The 17073-nt window shown below is 50.7% G+C and overlaps 1 protein-coding gene across 1 annotated transcript in view; it reads right to left on the bottom strand.

Moving 5' to 3' along the window:
- The window catches only part of TEKT3 (tektin 3), a 9773-nt gene extending 4181 nt beyond the window's left edge, over positions 1-5592 (bottom strand). The window contains exons 1-5 of the mRNA XM_027907492.1: positions 5398-5592; positions 3867-4470; positions 3271-3354; positions 1721-1791; positions 1368-1511 (exon numbers count right to left, since the gene is read on the bottom strand). Of these exons, the coding sequence (XP_027763293.1) occupies positions 1368-1511; positions 1721-1791; positions 3271-3354; positions 3867-4442 (875 nt within the window). The 5' untranslated portion in view covers positions 4443-4470; positions 5398-5592. The remainder of the gene's footprint in view (positions 1-1367; positions 1512-1720; positions 1792-3270; positions 3355-3866; positions 4471-5397) is intronic.
- Between the last annotated feature and the right edge of the window lie 11481 nt (positions 5593-17073).

Here is a 17073-nt window from a genome sequence, read left to right as displayed (position 1 = left end):
AGCCCCCAGGGAATGGCTGGAGCTGTGTCAGGGCAGGCTCAGGGTGGATCTCAGCAAAAGGTTCTTCCCCCACAGGCTGGTTGGGCACTGAACAGGCTCCCCAGGGCAGTGGGCACAGCCCCAAGGCTGCCAGAGCTGCAGGAGGCTTTGGATGATCCTCTGGGGCACAGGGGGTGACTCTTGGGGATGGGCCTGTGCAGGGCTGAGGGTTGGACTGGATGATCCTTGTGGGTCCCTTCCAGCTCAGCACATTCTGTGATTCTGTGATGGATCTTGTCAGCAAGCAGTGAGGATGAAATGTTGATTAAATCTATGCTCTTAATTAAATTGCATGAAAGTGAAACATCTGGACCCGATTTGTTCAATGCTATTCATGAAATGATGATCTGTTCATGCAGACAACTCATGAAAGCCCAGACAAACGAAAGATTCTCCCAGAAAAAGTAGGGATTCCAATCAGATCTCCTCTTTCCACGCTTGAGGCACTGAGGACCAAGGGATTCCCAGCTCCATGACAACACACAGATCGAAGTCAATTCATTTTGCTCACAGCCCATCTCAGTTTCACACTAAACTGAACAAGCATTAGATCCCACTCCATTCCCTGTCTGTGTGTTTGGGATGAAGTTCCTGCCTATGCAATAGTCCAGAACAAGGTCAACAAAAGACTTAAATACCACATAAGCTCCATTTAAAACCTGCTGATTCTCGGCACATTTCACCCCCCTCTGAATTTTAGCATCAATCCCTTGCAATTCATTTGCCTGCCTAAATACATCTGAGCTCTACTGTGAATAATTACTCAAACTATTAGAAAAATTGAATCAATCTGTGCCTCTCCATAAACTCTGTGTGTCTGCGTGAGCAGCAGATTTATTCCCTCAGCCCTTTGCCACTTAGAGCATATCTCTGCAAGTGCTTAGTTCATTTACTGCAGAGCCAAAGCTGAATTCCTGGCACCCAAAAGCAGCTGAACCCTGTCCCAGGACAACACTCTCTATTTCTTCATCTTGTGTGTCATTCCAGCTCGCTGCCAGGCCCTCTGCACGCAGGGGTGAACCCCCCAGACTTTACATCAGGGGAGAGCACTCAGGCAAGCACTGACACATCTTTGAAAGCATGCATAAACTTAACGGGCTGTGCAGAGGTGCTGGGCTGAATTCATTTGCAGGGTGATCTCTGTACCCTGATATAATGTTTAATTAGGCTGGGCTGGCTTTCCCCCGCCGGGTATTTGGCAGAGGGTGGTTCTCCCTTTATGGTGAGCGGAGAGGAACAACCCCTTGGAGGTGATTTTGGGATGGATGTGCCAGGGAGAGGCACCGTGCCTCCCAGGGACCCCCCAGTGCCACCCAGCCTGCGCTCACGTGGCATCGATCCGCTCCACCCCTTTGTAGTAGTGGATGCCCCTGGAGGTGTTCTTCAGCTGGTAGCACTTGTTGTCGATGTGATGGCCCATCTGCTTGTCTGCCAGGTCCTTCTCCAGCTCTTGCCGGGCCTCCTTGTTGCACCTGCAGCACACAGACAGCAGACCTCGGAGGGGGTGTAGGGGTGGAAAGGTTTCCTGCCCATCCCAGCTCCTGCTGGGGTAGCTGTGTGTGCATCCCTCCCACTTCCCATGGGGCCTGCACGGCTTTTACACCTGCAGGGGGTGGGTGGAGCAGGGCCCTGCTGGGGGTTTCCATTTAAATGCTGCACAATATGAGGAGCCCTTCCTTACATGAGCTGGTTATTCACTGTGTTCAGGCACTGCTGGAGCCTCTCCCGGACGGACCTGATGATCTTGATTTCCTGGGCAAAGGTAAAGCACAACTCCATCGGTATCCATGGCCTGGACACACTCAGCCCCTCGAGCCTCTCCAGCCTTGCACTCAGTGAGAACCTCCCTGCTTGCCTTTCCCCCAGAGCAATCAGGGGGTGCAGAAAGGGCCCCCAGCCCCAGGGCACGTGTTTGTGCAGCTGAGCCCACACCAGTGACAGGAGGGGACAGAAGGGGGCTGTGCCCACTGCCACGGCCTCTGAAATCACTTCAGGATGGGCTCCCAAGTGTTTTTTTCATCTTGACATCCACGTGAAGGGCTGGTTAGTCCCACTGCAGGGGGATGAGCCCCCATCCTGACCTGATGTGAACAGGCACAGTGGTTCCCTGGATCAGCAGGGCTGCACATCCCCATCCCCAATCCCAACGTATCTTCCTCCCCACAAGAGATCCCATCCACAGGGGACAAGAGGAGATGGATTTTGATGCAAATCCCCAGTCCTTTCTAAAAAACACTCGGCCCTACCAGGGGAAGGCTTGTGTTGCTCTCAGCTCACCTGACTCCAGCACAAACCTATTGCACCTCTGAAGTCCCAGCTTCCAGAGGCAGGTGATCAGTGCTCCAAACTCAGGAATTTTTAAGCCCTCCTATCTGCAGGAGCCAGCTGAAATCAGAGCCTAAATATGTCCCAGCACTTAAAAACCAAAATGTCTTTATGGAGATACCAGCTCTGATAACTTTCCTAAAATCTCATGACTTTTAAACTAAGATTTTAATGTTTTAGGGCCTGACTCATAAGGAAAAATCTTCCAACAGAACTATGGCACCACAGTCCTAAGGGCTGCAATTTCCTTCTCAGTTTTGTGATGCCTTTGCAGTGATTCTGTTTTGCTGTTCCCTGCATTAGGATCCCCTCTGCTGTGCCAGCTTTCACTGTGCTGGATTTTATTCATAGTTTAAAGCAGACTGTATAAAGGCAGGCAGGAGTGCATGTTTTTGCAATTTCTCTCAAATCCATTGCCTGAGCACACAGAGCAACAGCCCTACTGCAGCCACACTGCTCTGAGCAAAGCAAAGCTGGGGGGAGGTGTAAAATCTTTTATTAGACCAGCTAATATAGCTGGGAAAACCAGACAGGCTGCTGGGCACCCGCTGCCTTCTGCATATCTGTGTATGCATCTGTGTGCAATATAGATAATGTTCTATAGATACAGAGATATATCATACAGATAGACACTGCTCCTGTGCTGGCAGGGCTCAGAGAGGCAGGGCTGTCTCCCAAACTCCTTGGAGAAGGACAGAGGACCCCAATGTGTCACACAAACACAGCTGGTTTTCAGCTACTCCTCCCTCTCTTGTCTTCGTCTCAGCAGGTTTGGGGGGGGGGGGGTTGAAGAGTTTAGCACCTCACCAGCACGAGGGAGCCAGGGAGGGAACAGGGCTGCGAAACCTGTTTAGGGTATTTTAGGTAAAAATAACTCTAACACACGATCTGTGTTGCCAGACTTACTGTGATGAGCTGTTTCTCCACGTCGTCATGGACTAGGTCGATGCCCATCCTCTTCTCCCGGTTAAGCAAGCACTTGTGAGCGACCTGTTGGGGACATGCCGTGCCATCAGTGCTGGCTGCAGGGGCAGGGTTCCCCACAGGGGTGGTGTCCGTGTCAGGTAATGTAAGAAAAGGTGTTACAGGTGGGCACAGAGAGGACAGCATGGGAAAAACCGCCCTGGTTTAGTTGACAACAAGCAGCCAAGTGCAACATCAGCATTAAATGGGTGTGAGGGAGCCCACGTGTCCCTGGTGCCACCACAGCTGAATGCAGGGACCTGCGTCAGGCTCGATGCTGACCTCGTGGGCTTTTATCTCCCAAACCAGGATTTTGGAGATAAAAATACTTGGTTAAACAAACCCTGTCGTGATGTGCTCAGCGTGCGGTGGGGTGGGGGGGAACACAGCAGATGTCAGGGGATTTGTTTATTCCTAACAGAACTAATGGGCTCCTAATAAAAACTTTCTAGATGTTACAGAGCCAGTAATGAAACTTTATTAGACGGTTGAATGGCTGCAGATGGTTTGGCAGGAGGCCACGGGGGCCGGGTCCTTACCTGGAAGGGGCCCTCGGTGTCAGCCAGGGCTCTCTCCAGCCGCTTCTGCATGTCTGCCAGCGAGTTGGTCTCCCTGATCATGGCATCCAGCTCGAGGCAGAGCTCCGACTTCCAGTACTCTATGTCGTTGACCCGCTCCCCCAGGTTCTTGGTGCTCTCCCCCTGGGTCCTCTTGGCCTGCAGGTACACGTCCTTGATGGTGCGGTTGAGGTCGGCCCGCAGCCGCTCCGCGTTGTGCCGCGTGGTCTCCGACTCCTTGTAGTTGGTCATGTTGGACCTGTGCCAGTCGTCGAGGGTGTGGCGGGTGAAGACGCCGTTGGGCCTCTCGGAAATGAAGGGAATTATCTTGGTGGGGGGTAACCCCGGGAAGCTTTCAGAGAGGGGGGCCAGGGTCGGGTTGAGGGCAGCGGCTTTGTAGTAGGAGTTGGGCATCCAGGGGAGGCTGATGCTCTCCGGCTGGTAAGGAATCCGGTTCTTGTAGCTGGCGGCCACGGTGCTGGTGGCAGGCAGGATCTTGGTGGGCGGTGGCTTTGGGTAGGTAAACTTTGCCTTTAAGGGGTAGCCGTAGAGGTCCATTGTGGGATGCTGCTGTTGGGTGCGTGTCCTGCAGAGGAAAACTTCGCTCAGTCAGTTCCTGCCCGTGTCCCACCTCTCACAGCAACACACACAGCTTGTGATACCCAAGCCAGAGATGCCCCAGGTACCCACAAGGTGCCTGTACAGGCCTAAATCTCTCAAAAACAAACCCCTCCTGACAGCAGCCCAAGTGTCTGGATAGACGGGGGTTGGACTTTGCTGGTGGCAGGTCTTGAAATGAGGAGAGAAACAAATCACGGCTGCCAAGGAGGATGGCAGATCTTATACCTTCATTTTCCTTATTCCTTTAGTCCTTATTCCTTATTGCCTATTATTCCTTCATTTTCCTTGTCAATCTAGAGAAGTTCTTCTGTGGCAGGGACACGTTCTTCCCCTAAATTGCTTAAATTTAGCCAAAAAACCTTTCACAAACACAACCCTCTGAGCCAATTTGGCAGGACCAAGGATGAGATGTCTGTGCTCAGGTCCAACAAAACCCACCATGTGGGGGTTCCCACAAACCCACTGTGTGGAGGTTCCCACAAACCAGTCACTGCTAGGGATAAGCCACTGCCATTCCATAGCTCCAAGCCACTTATTTGTTGTTACTTATCATCAGTTTTATTATTTATCATCCATTTTATTATTATAAATTTATACCTGGGAAACAGCATCAAGAGAGTGGGAGGTGGTTCCCCTGCAAAGAAATCCTTCCCTTTCAGACACTGACAGACAAGCATTTAAGAGAGGAAAAAAACTCCTTGGGAATGGCCTGGAGTTACTTTTCCATGCATTTCCAGCTGAATTAAATGGCCCTGCATCCCCCTCAGGATAAGCCATGCCAGGGTGGTGCTCTCTACCCTCCCTGAACAAGGACACACACCAGGAGCTGCTGACCTCCTAGTTTGGGTACAATTAGATGATAGAAGAGATACTGGGGGCTGAGGAGAAGTACCTGCTTTGCTGGTCCTGCCCTCCCAGTGGAAGCACACTCTCCCCTTTTGCTGTGAGCGTGGGTGTGCTCAGGGGTGTGGGGCTGTGGGGGTGCTGCTCCTCATCGCTGCAGTGCTGCACGTGGTGGTGGCACTGCCTGGCTCTGCCCCAGCCCCAGTGCGTTGGCACCACAGGGCCAGGGCACTGTTGCTATGGGCAGTGGGGTTCTGCAGTGGGTGACCGGGTTCTATGGTGGCTCAGGGGGTTCTGTGACCTGTGACTGGGCTCTGTGACCTGTTCTGACCATTGAAGCTCCCTGTGATGGCCACAGCAGTGGCCACAGGGCAGCACAGGGCCAGTAAACTCCCTCACATGGCATCCCAGATCCTGCCCTGGGCACCCTCCTGCTGTTGCTGGGCAGCTTTGTGCAGCCCCTGGGCAACCAGGTGCAGCTGTTGGGTGATGATGGATTGTGATCTTGGCCACCTGATTTAGTTGTAGGTAGCCCTGCGAGGTGCTGGACTTGCTGATCCCTGTGGGTCTCTTCCAACCTGGGATATTCCATGGTCCTATGAGCTCAGTGCCCGCAGCGGGCAACCCAGTGCCACCCCAGGACACCAAGTGCCAGCTGAGTGTTCAAGGCCAGGCTGGACGGGGCTTGGAGCAACCTGGGCTAGTGGAAGGTGTCCCTGCCCATGGCTTTAGATGAGCTTTAAGGACCCTTCTAACACAAACAATTCCAGGATTCTAGGAACTCCGTGCAACCCAGTGCCACCCCTGGGCAGCTGGATCCCACTCGTGGGCAGCCCTCAGTGCCACTCCTGGGCAACCCAGTGTGAGTGCTGGGTCTCCTGGGCCAGACAAAGGCTTCCCTGGGGTAGGGGGTTAGAGGTGTACCCAGGAGCTCCACCCCAGCACAGCCTCCCCAGCACCAGGGTGTCGTACACCAGTCCCCCAGTGACACTGGGAATGTTTCTGGGAGCGGGTCCTTCTCCAGTTGTCTCCAGTTTTAGCCTGAGGACAGGCACTGAGACAGGGGTGGTGAGCACAGACACTCTGCTTACCCCAAGGGGGTTTCTCACAGCTTTTGAAAAAACCAGTCAGTTCTGCTGGGTGGACTCATGTGTCCCTCCTTATCCAGGGGAATATTTTCATTTTCCTCGTTCAGCACCCTGGCTGAGCTGACAGCCATGTTCAGGGCTCAGCAGCTGCCAGGCTGGTAACTGTGCCCTCTGCCAGCTGCCTCAGTTTCTCCTCATTCTCCCAGTACTGCAGCTGCAGACTGAGACTGAACCAAAGTGTTTCCCAGGCTCTGGTGGGTGCAGTGACCCCCAACCCACCCCTCCTGCTGTCCGTGCACACACACACTCAGCCTCCACCAGGAAGCAAAGCCTCTTGCCAGAGAGTTGACATGAAATATAACCCAAACTATTCCATGGATACACTTCAGCACATTTTCATTTCACTTTAAACACACGTCTTGCTCTGGCCAGGAGGAGTATCAGCTTCATCAAACTGAAATAAAACATTTAGCATGTAAGGTGTTTTTTCTATAGCTAAACCAGATCAAATAATGTCAGTTAAAGCAAGCCAAGCTCTGACCCTGTGCAGGACTCGTGCCCACCCTCAGACCAGCCCAGCTCTCTGCCCCTTGCTCACTCCCAGCCTCCCTCTCCCCTCTCACACCCTGCCCGTGGCTAATTCTGCTCAGATGAATCACTGCAGACAAGGAACACCACTAATTGTGGTAGGACACCACATGGGTTTTGAAGTATTTGCTAAATTAAGCAAGAATAATTGGCTAATATTGTAAATGGCCCACGGGTGCTCTGGGGAAGCACGAGAGCAGGGATGTCGTGATGGGAGAGGCTTTGGGCCCACCATAGAAGCACAGGACATCCTGAGCTGGAAAGGATCATCCAGTCCATCTCCTGGCCCCAACAATCCCAATCTGTCGCTGAGAGCGTCGTCCAAAGCCTCCTGCAGCTCTTGCAGCCTTGGGGCTGTGCCCACTGCCCTGGGGAGCCTGTTCAGTGCCCAACCAGCCTGTGGGGGAAGAACCTTTTCCTAATATCCAGCTTAAACCCTGCCTCAACCTGCCTAAAAGATACAAAGATGAGGAGAATTGGCACAAGTGAAACAGCCAAATTCACAAGTAAGGTGACTCTCAAGTGAGAAGCTGCCAAGGGCACAACAGTACGTGGTCCCAAATCCCTCGTGCTCTGGGTACCACACTGAATTAAACAGGCTGTTCACACCACCACCATTTATTCGACTAAATAAACCTGGTCCCTTCATTCTGCCTACAACTCCAAGAGCTGCAAAATCACTACAATTACAAGAGGTCCACACCCAGTTCTGGTGGGGGCACGTCCAGTTTTGATGGACACATGAGAACAGCTCGTGCTGAAGCCTCGACCGTTTTAGCTCAGAGTTACAAAAACAGGCTGGACACATGAGGCTGATGTGAAGCAGAGGTGCCAATTCCCAGCACCTCAGCCCAGGTTTGCCTGGCTGACCAGACTGGAATTTCAAGGGACACATTTAGATACCTCAGTACAAAATGCACTGCCCAAAGCTGTCAGTCTTTCTGTCACAGCTCTGCATTCTTGCTGTCTATTAATACAGCATTACACTGGATCCTGAGCTGCCCTTCTGCAAATACTCAGGTCCAGATCTTTTATAGCATCCCTCACGAGGCTGCTTGCACCCATAACATTGCCCAGTCACAGTTTTACACACAGTTGAATATTCCTGTCTCTCCTGTAAATGCTGCACCTGCCTGAAAGGGGCTCAGTTGTCAATTCAGAATCACAGAATAGTTTGGGTTGAAAGTGACATTAAAGATCATCTCATTCCACCCCTGCCATGGGCAGGGACACCTTCCACTAGCCCAGGTTGCTCCAAGCCCTGTCCAACCTGGCCTTGGACACTTCCAGGGATGGGGCAGCCGCAGTTTCTCTGCCCAACCTGTGCCAGGGCCTGCCCACCCTCACAGGGACAAATTTCTTCCTAATATCTCATCTAACCCTACTCTGTGTCAGTGGAAAGCCATTCCCTCTTGTCCTGTCCCTCCATCCCTGGTCCAAAATCCCTCTCCAGCTCCCTTTGAAACCCCTCTAAGGTACTGAAAGGGGCTTTAAGGTCTCCCTGCAGCCTTCTCTTCTCCAGGCTGAACAATCCCAATTTTCTCTCAGCCTTTCCTTGTAACAGAAGTTTTCCAGCCCTCTATTCAACTGCAGAATAATTTCCCCAAGTCACATTACCTCACTGAGATTAAAAAAAACCCTGAAGTGTTTTTGGAGATCACCTGGGGCTCTTCTTTCTTCTTCCAACAGCCCCTGGAAGAGCTTGTGTCCTTTTCCCATGGTTGGAGAAGCTCAGCTGTTCAGGACAACTCCTCCACAGCCCTGTGCAACATCTGGAAGTGCCACCATCCTGCTGGTTGCATTTTTTGGAAAATCCAGCCTCCCAGTCTGCTGGCAGGCACCTCTCCATGCTCTGCAGGTGACAGCTGAGTCCCTGCAGGGCAAATCTCCACGTATAAACAAGGGGCAATGCCAAATTCAAATGGGTGGTTAATTCCAGCTCATTTGAGTCACTTTCTTGGCACCCTTAAATGTCTCCAAAAGCACCATCCATCAGAAGGGTGCCCTGGAAGGACCTGACTCCTCTGCCTTGCTCTGGTTCGAGGTGGGGTGATCTCTGCAGGGCTGACCCAGGAGCTATTCCTGGAAAAACTGTGAAAAAATGGGTGTTGGGAAACCTTTCCTTTCTCTGGGGTGGGTGTAGCTGTGTGTGTGTGTGTCCTGCTGCCTGAAAGAGGTGTGAGCAATAATCCAAATGTTCCACACAAAGCTATGACAGTCACCTTCAGGAATAATTCCTTATGTGTGTATTTCGTGTGCATTGTGTTTGGCCCGTGGGACACGTGAGGAATGGGAGTCACCTCACTGAATTTCACACCTGGCAACCTCAATAATTGTCCTTAACAATCAGTAGGAAGGAACAGGCCTCTCCAGGGGTCGTTATCTGAGCTGTCCTGGATGATTCTTTTAGGATTAGGCAAATGGTGAGAGGGAAGGTGCAGTTCTCCCATGTCCTATAACAGATGCACCCAGACTTGGGCCTGTGACTGACCCAGCAGAGATGAGCCCTCTGTGAAAATTTTGTCCCTTTTTGGAGAAAAAGCTTCCTCAAAAACATCCTGAGTTGTTCCTTCAACGAGGCCAGACCTACTAAAAATCTACCCTTGAAGTTTTTGGTTTCCAGAGGTATTAAACCTCTAGACTAAGCAGCCTTAGGAGACCTAAAGCCCCTTCCAGTGCATAAAGGGGCTCCAGGAGAGCTGGAGAGGGACTTTGGACAAGGGATGGAGGGACAGGACAAGGGGAATGGCTTCCCACTGACACAGGGCAGGAGTAGATGGGATATTGGGAAGGAATTCTTCCCTGTGAGGCCCTGGCACAGGTTGCCCAGGGAAGCTGTGGCTGCCCTTGGATCCCTGGAAGTGTCCAAGGTCAGGTTGGACGGGGCTTGGAGCAACCTGGGCTAGTGAAAGGTGTCCCTGCCCACGGCAGGGAGATAGAATAAGGTGAACTTTAAGGTCCCTTCCAGCCCAAGCCATTCTGTGATTCTCTGAGATTGTTTTCACCTCTAAACACGAGGCTTTTAACACAGAGAGAAACCAATAAAGAGATCAAAAGTAGGCTGGCAGATGAATTATTCAGTCTAACCATAGCAGCATTTGATTGAGCTTTCCAAACAATAAATGTGGCATGAATAAATCCCTCCAAATCCCTCCCTGAGCTCCAGTGATGAGTCACAACCACCAAACCCCAGGTGCTCGTCCCCAGGGTTGAGGCACCGATCACTCATGTCATTACAGCAGTTGTGATCTCAGAAAATGTCTGGAGGAGACAGTTCTAGGCACGTCCCCTGATTCACAGACGTAAAAAAAGGGTCTAGACATCAGCAGGAGAGAAGATGAACATGTGTCCAGAGCAGAGGATGAGGAGCACCACACATCTCTGCATCCCTGGGATCTGATGGAGTTTTGGCCTTCCAGCCAAGCTCACACAAGGTCACCTTTTGAGGTCACCTCCTTGTCACACAGGAAAGGCTTCATGAAACCATCCCAGGTAGCTTTCCTTTAGATATCCCACCTTGCTGCAGCCCTCCATTACCAAACCTTTCAACCACCCCAGGAGTTCCCTTCTTCCCAAGGAGTAGGCCAAGCCAACGACTTGTCTGATAACTGATGGGGGGGGGGGGGGAAAAAGGGAAATGAAACCGGTTTCTCTATATTTACCCTGAAACATCCCACCCATGAAAGCATTTACCCATGTGCCGTCTGTTAACATCACCACCAGCCCCATTATTTCAGGGCAATTTGAGCACAATCTCCAAACTGAGCCCCAGCATCTGAGATCTCTGAGTTGTAATAGCTGGCCCTCATGATTGATGCTCCCCACATGCTTTTGTGCTTAGCTGAAGTTGAGTTATTGGTGGCCTCTCCACGCTCGTTTACACTCCTCGTTTCTGAGCCAGATGTGAAAGCAATTAGCACACTGAGAAGACTATCTTTAAGGCTGTGGGGGCTTTTTATAGGTTACTGTTTATTTTTGGACCTACTTTCTTGAGGTGAATTTTGGCAGGCCGCTCAAGGACTGGTTTATGTCACGACTGGCTATTGTTTAAAGTTTTTTATTGCTTTGGCAAAGGGCTTGGGTTGGAAAGGGGAGGGGAGAGTTACTGTATTTTCTCTCTCTGTCATCGTATCCAGGCCACTATGTCACAGACTGCAAAAGGATCAAAATGTCTGCAGGGCTGATAGAAACCACCTCAGCTCCTGCCTCCTCAGGAAATAGCGAGAGCTGAGCCCAGTCCTGTGCTGTGGAAGGGCCCAGAAAGCTCATCTGGAAAAAAAACCAAAACAAAACCCACAAACCAACATTCATGGAAATTGCTTTTAAATGAAGGGGAGAGGAGGGAAGGTTTGGGAAGGTTTGAGAAGGGAAGGTTTGGGAAGGGAAACGTCTCAGTAAACAAGGTGAGCCACTGGAGTGCAGTGACTTGACACTCCCCAGCCTGGGGGAGAGCTTGGCCAGTGCTTGCCATCCTCCCACAGCCCCTGGATTTAGGGTACAAGCAGCTCCTCAGGCTGGAGAGGAAGCAGAGGGAACACCTGCTCCACTCCATCCTGGTGCATCTGCAGCCCCTCTGCTCTGGAGCCAGGCTGGGAGAGCTGGGGGGTTCACCTGGAGAAGAGAAGGCTCTGGGGAGACCTGAGAGCCCCTGCCAGGGCCTAAAGAGGTGTTATAAAGAAGAAGAAGAGCAACTTTTTATCCTGGCAGAGAGTGACAGGATGAGGAGTGACAGTCATAAATTGAAAGGGGAGACATTTAGATGTTAGGGATATTAGGAAGGAATTGTTCCCTGTGAGGGTGGTGAGGACCTGACACAGGTTGCCCAGAGAAGCTGTGGCTGCCCCTGGATCCCTGGAAACGTCCAAGGCCAGGTTGGATGGGGCTTGGAGCAACCTGGGCTGGTGGAAGGTGTCCCTGCCCATGGTAGGGGATGGGAACGGATGATCTTGAAGGCCCTTTCCAACCCAAACCATTCTGGGATTCCATGATCTGCCCTGGGGAACCTCAAGAGGCTGCAACCAAAACACAATGACTTAAATATCATCTGCTTTTATTTGGACTTCCCAAAATACAGGTGGCCTTGGCTGGTGTGTCCCTCACACACACACACACCAAAGTGCTTGTGATCACAGTTTGTTTTAAAACACCCCCTGGGCTGCACTTGACTGACTTTAACACTTCTGCAAAGGGATCACCTACAGTGTCACTGCTGCTGCCAGTGAAGCAATAATTCTACCTTTCAGCATCACTTATTATTCAGGATCACTCGTGGGATTGTCTAATTCCAGACAAAATTTCCTGCTGTCAGATCTTGCCCCTGAGAGCTCTGATAAGCAGAAAGTCTGTGTATCTAAGAGCCAGTTCAATGTGTGATGTGGAAAACTCCAACTACACCAAGATGCTGAATAAGAACAACAAAGCAGCCGCCCTCGTCTGACCCAATATTAGGCTGGAATTCAGAGCCTGGATCTGAACTGGCTTTTCCTTCCAGAAAACTTTGCCTTCCTTACCACACTGGTGACTGGCCCTTGTAGCTGTCCCAGCCCCAGCCAGGAGGCCAGAGCTGGATGTGCCAGAGAGGTATGGGATGGATTTGGATGTGCTGCTGTGACACCCAGCCCCTCGGTGCTTTGGGTCAGCGTCGCTCTCTGGTTTCTGTGCAGCAGCCTGAGGATCACAGAGGATGTTTACAACTCCAAAACAAAGAGAAACCATTTCCATGCAGAGCTGAAACATAATTAAGACAGCTGTGATCAGATTAGATCCCTTAAATTACTCGGTATCGTTTGGCAGATTGTTTTTGCTGGAAAGGGCAGATCAGATTTCCTAATAAACCCATTTTTCCTACCCCTGCAAGTGCTGTTCCTCCTGCATCTGTCCCCTCCTGTGACACACCAGTGAGAGGAGTGTCTCTTTTCTGCCCTGCCCTGCCACAGACCTTTAGAACAATTTCATTACATAAATATTTTGCCTGATGCTTTATCTCATATTACATGTCATTTTTATCCTTGGAGCTCCGTGGTGCGCTCAGCTGGATGGAGGACACAGTGCCTGGTGAGGAAAATGGAAAGCAGGGTTGAAGTGATGGGTTTCTTCCCCTGGAAGGGATAAATATTTTCAAGGAGTTTGAGGAAATGGTGTTTTCTGGTTGTATCCTGAGCAGCCTTCAGAAGAATGTTTTGGAGAGACGAATGCAGCAGTCTGATAAGTAAGGAGGATGAAAGTCTTTGTGATCTCATTCCACCCCCTGCCACTGGCAGGGACACCTTCCACCAGCCCAGGTTGCTCCAAGCCCCGTCCAACCTGGCCTTGGACACTTCCAGGGATGGGGCAGCCACAGCTTCTCTGGGCAACCTGTGCCAGGGCCTGCCCACCCTCCCAGGGAAGGATTTTCCCCCAATAGCCCATCTAACCCTTTTAGGGGCACCTTCGAGGTGTCACTAAAATGAGACCTTTGGATCCACATGGAGGGGTGAGAGGCAGCTCCCAGACCCCCCAGTGAGGGGGAATCTCCTCCCCAAAAGGCACACAGCGTGGGCTGCCCTGTTTGGAGCCAAATCCCATGGGAAGTGTTTTTCCTCTTGTCTCTGCACAGAGTTTATTCCTCGGAGTGTGTGAGCAGCAGGAAGGAGCCAGTTCAGGCTGGACCAGCCCTTCCCACAGTGAAAGTTTGGCCTGGGCTCCGTTCCTTGGCTTGGCTTTTCACAAACAAGCACCGAAAGGTTTCAGGTTTTTGCAGCCTGGTGGAGTTCACATTTTTTCCACCTTATTATTTTTCCCTCTTTCCGGAGCGGGAGATTCAGCTCCTGGGGGGTTTTCAGGGGTTTGTGCAAAGGCATCTTTCAGATTTGGGGTTTGGTGGTTTTGTTACACCCACCTTGGGTTTTATTTGAGAAGGGCCCAAAACACGAAGTAATTGGCCAAACCCGGTGGGTTTTGCCTGTTTTTTAGACCAACATTTTTCAACCCACCTGAACATATAAATCATCTCAGTTGTAAAGCTGGGCTATAAAAGCAGAGGCAGTTCATTCACTTGCTTGTACATTTAAAACCATCATGGCAGGGAGTGATTCTGCCCCAAAATTTTGCCTTTTTCTCCTCCCTGAGAGCTGAGAGCACCTGCACAACCAGCTCCCATGAGGACACTCGCCCTGTGGGCATGAACTGGGACAAATGACACCCTCAAAATGGTGTTTTTAAACTAAAGGTGCAATTTGGTGAAACCAGAATCGTGATATTTAAGCTCTGACGTAACGCTCTCGAAAAACTTGGGATGATGTTTGGTGTTGAGCATCACCTGAGTCTGGTTATGGACTTCTGGGGAACAGCCCAACCCAAACGTGGCACTGAAGCTGCACAGAGAAAAGCTTCCAACAGCTCCAGGAGGGATGAACCAGGAGCAGGTACAACATTTAGGAGCTGGGAAGGTGCAGCTTGTACCTCCAGCAGATGTTGGGCTTTTGGTGCTTGAGACTCGGGACATTTAAATTCCAGTGCCAACATTGAAAGGAAGGAAATTGGGGGGCGGAAGGACCTGCCTGTGCTGTCAGTTTTTATTGTTTCATTGAGACTTCCATAGAAATAAGGAGTTTTCTTAAAGCCACAGCTCTGGGGTTATAAGGAGATCTCTCTCTCTCTCTCTCTATATATATATATATATATAAATATATATATAGATATATATGAGAAACCTGTCTTTAATGCCAAGATTCCTTTCTAAACCTCATATGTGCACAGAAAAAAGGACCCCAAAAGGGAAATATTGAAGTCAAAACTGTTTAAAACATGCAAAACTGTAATTTCTTGGGAAAAAGGGGTGGAACTAGAGACTCCATCTATCCAGACTCTTCTTGAACTTCATGGAATTTCAGGTGCTCCAGAACTGCACTTTTTAAACTGGGGACAATCACCCACGGTCAGAGTTAAAACCCAGCCCTGCCCAATTCCAGCGTGGCTATTCAGGGAAAGCACTCCTTGTTTTCCCCCAACCCCTTTTCCTCCTGGCGGGCATCCTGCCCTGCAGTGGGGAAGGGCTATTCTTAGAGACGTCTATTTTGGGTTGGAATGCTGGAATTAAGATCCTTCCTTCCTTTAAAGAAAATAAGCCTGATGATATTTAGAAAGCTTCACCCCAGTTTGAAGGCTCAGCTCCGGCTGCTGAGCAAAGCAGATTTATTTGTTGGTTTAACATTTACCAGAGGCTGTGACGATCCCAGCTCCACTGCCCAGCACCAGGACCACCCAAACACCCTCTGGAGCCTCTGGGAAGTTGGGTGATATTCCCCTTACCGTGCCAAGCAGTAGCTCCACAGGGTTTACTCATTCCCCCTTTCTTGGCAAGGCTTTGTATCAGCTCCGAGTAGATTTAGTAAAATATTTTCCATCAAAACCTTTGTTTTTGTCAGAAAATGGCTTTTGGACACAATGGAAACCTCTGTGGAGAAGAAAAAATGAAAATAAAACCTGCTCAGCTTATGTTGGAGACCTTTATTAGAAACAGAAAGTTGTTTTCCTCCTTGAAAGGTTTTGGGGAAGGTTCTGTTGGGGCTGTTTTTTCAAGGTGAATACAAGTTTGTCGTGGAATTATCAGACAAGTTCTTATGCCATTATCACCCCTGGAGCAGGAGTCACTCATGGTGAGTGAATGTGACAGCAGCAGCTCCAGGAAGAGCTGGGGGCAGACCCTGGGGACATCTCTTGGCTTTCTGGCTGTGTTTGCTGTCCCAACAGGGGTCCCCTGGCCCTGCAGAGACCAGGCAGGAGGCTGGAGGGAACGGTCCCACCAACTGCTTTTCCCTCCAGGCTGGACCACGCTGTCCCAGGCTCAGGCACTGCAGCACTCTGTGTTTTCCTTCCCCATCCTGGGGCAGTAAAGCAACTCTGTTCCTCTGCATGACAACACTCACAGCTTAAACTGAGGATGGAACACGCATTTCCCTCCCTAATGCAGCTTTGCCAGGGCCACAGGCTGCCACAGGGCTGCACAGTGGAGCTTTAAAGGTGTCTCCAATGCCAAAATAAACGTGGCTTTTCTGGAAACTCTATAAAATAATACACCTTTGAAGCCTATTATCCTGAGGACCTGGGAAGGTGGCTTGTTTTATACAGCATCAGAGATGCTGACGTAGCCACAGGACTCCAAGATCCGGTGGCTTGAAAGGAACGAACCCAAACACCTCAGCGCTCCCCATAAAAATCAAATTAGTTGGTAGTGAAGCCTTCCTCCGAAATGCTGGATCCAATTACATGGCAGAAACTCAGAGGCAACAAGTTTTGTCTGATGGCAGCAGCTCTGTGTGTATCCCACTGCTGCATTTCCTTGTCCCGGCCCCAAACGTGGCACTCAGGGCTTGCCTGGCCCTGGGCTCTCCTCACTCCTGCCCTCTTCCACATTTTCCCTTTCCAACAGCACTGCCAATGCATCAGCTTCTCTGGAGAGCTTGGAAATTCTTCAGACAGAGTTCTTTACAGGGAGTTCTTCACAGAAAGAGTGATCAGCCATTGGAAGGAGCTGCCCAGGGAGGGGGTGGAGTCACCGTCCCTGGATGTGGCATCAGTGCCATGGACAAGCAGACAAAGTGGTGTTGGGTCAAAGGTTGCACTTGTTGATCTCAGAGGTCTTTTCCAAGGTGGTTGATTCTGTCCATGGCAGGTGTGTTGGAACTGGAGGACCTTTAAGGTCTCTTCTGCCCCCTCTACCATCAGACCACCACCATCCATCTCCAGGCACTGCAAGCTGAGCATCCCCTCTGCTCCACGTCCCCAGCCAGCCAGGGATGTGACATGGCTTCAAAGCTGCTGTCCCATGTTTCCTCTGAGTTATCTCCCCTTCTATCTGGCTCCCATGAATAATTAACACAGGCTACATCCTGAGCAGAGCTGGCTGGGAGCTGAAGTTTCCATTACTTGGGAAATCCTGACATGAAGGGAGAGATTGATTCTGATTCTGCACAAAAAAAAAAGCTGGAATTCTTGTGTTTGCCAAGAAACATTTCCTCCCAGCAAGCAGTTTAGGGCCATTACAGTGTTTCACTCCAGCAACTCTTTTC

This window comes from Empidonax traillii, unplaced genomic scaffold (assembly GCF_003031625.1).
Source record: "Empidonax traillii isolate 1590-97213 ecotype Southwest subspecies unplaced genomic scaffold, ASM303162v1 scaffold1485:size188213, whole genome shotgun sequence".
Classification (NCBI taxonomy): Eukaryota; Metazoa; Chordata; class Aves; order Passeriformes; family Tyrannidae; genus Empidonax; species Empidonax traillii.
The sequence above is the reverse complement of the archived record's forward strand: the minus strand, read 5'-3'. Positions and strand labels throughout refer to the sequence as shown.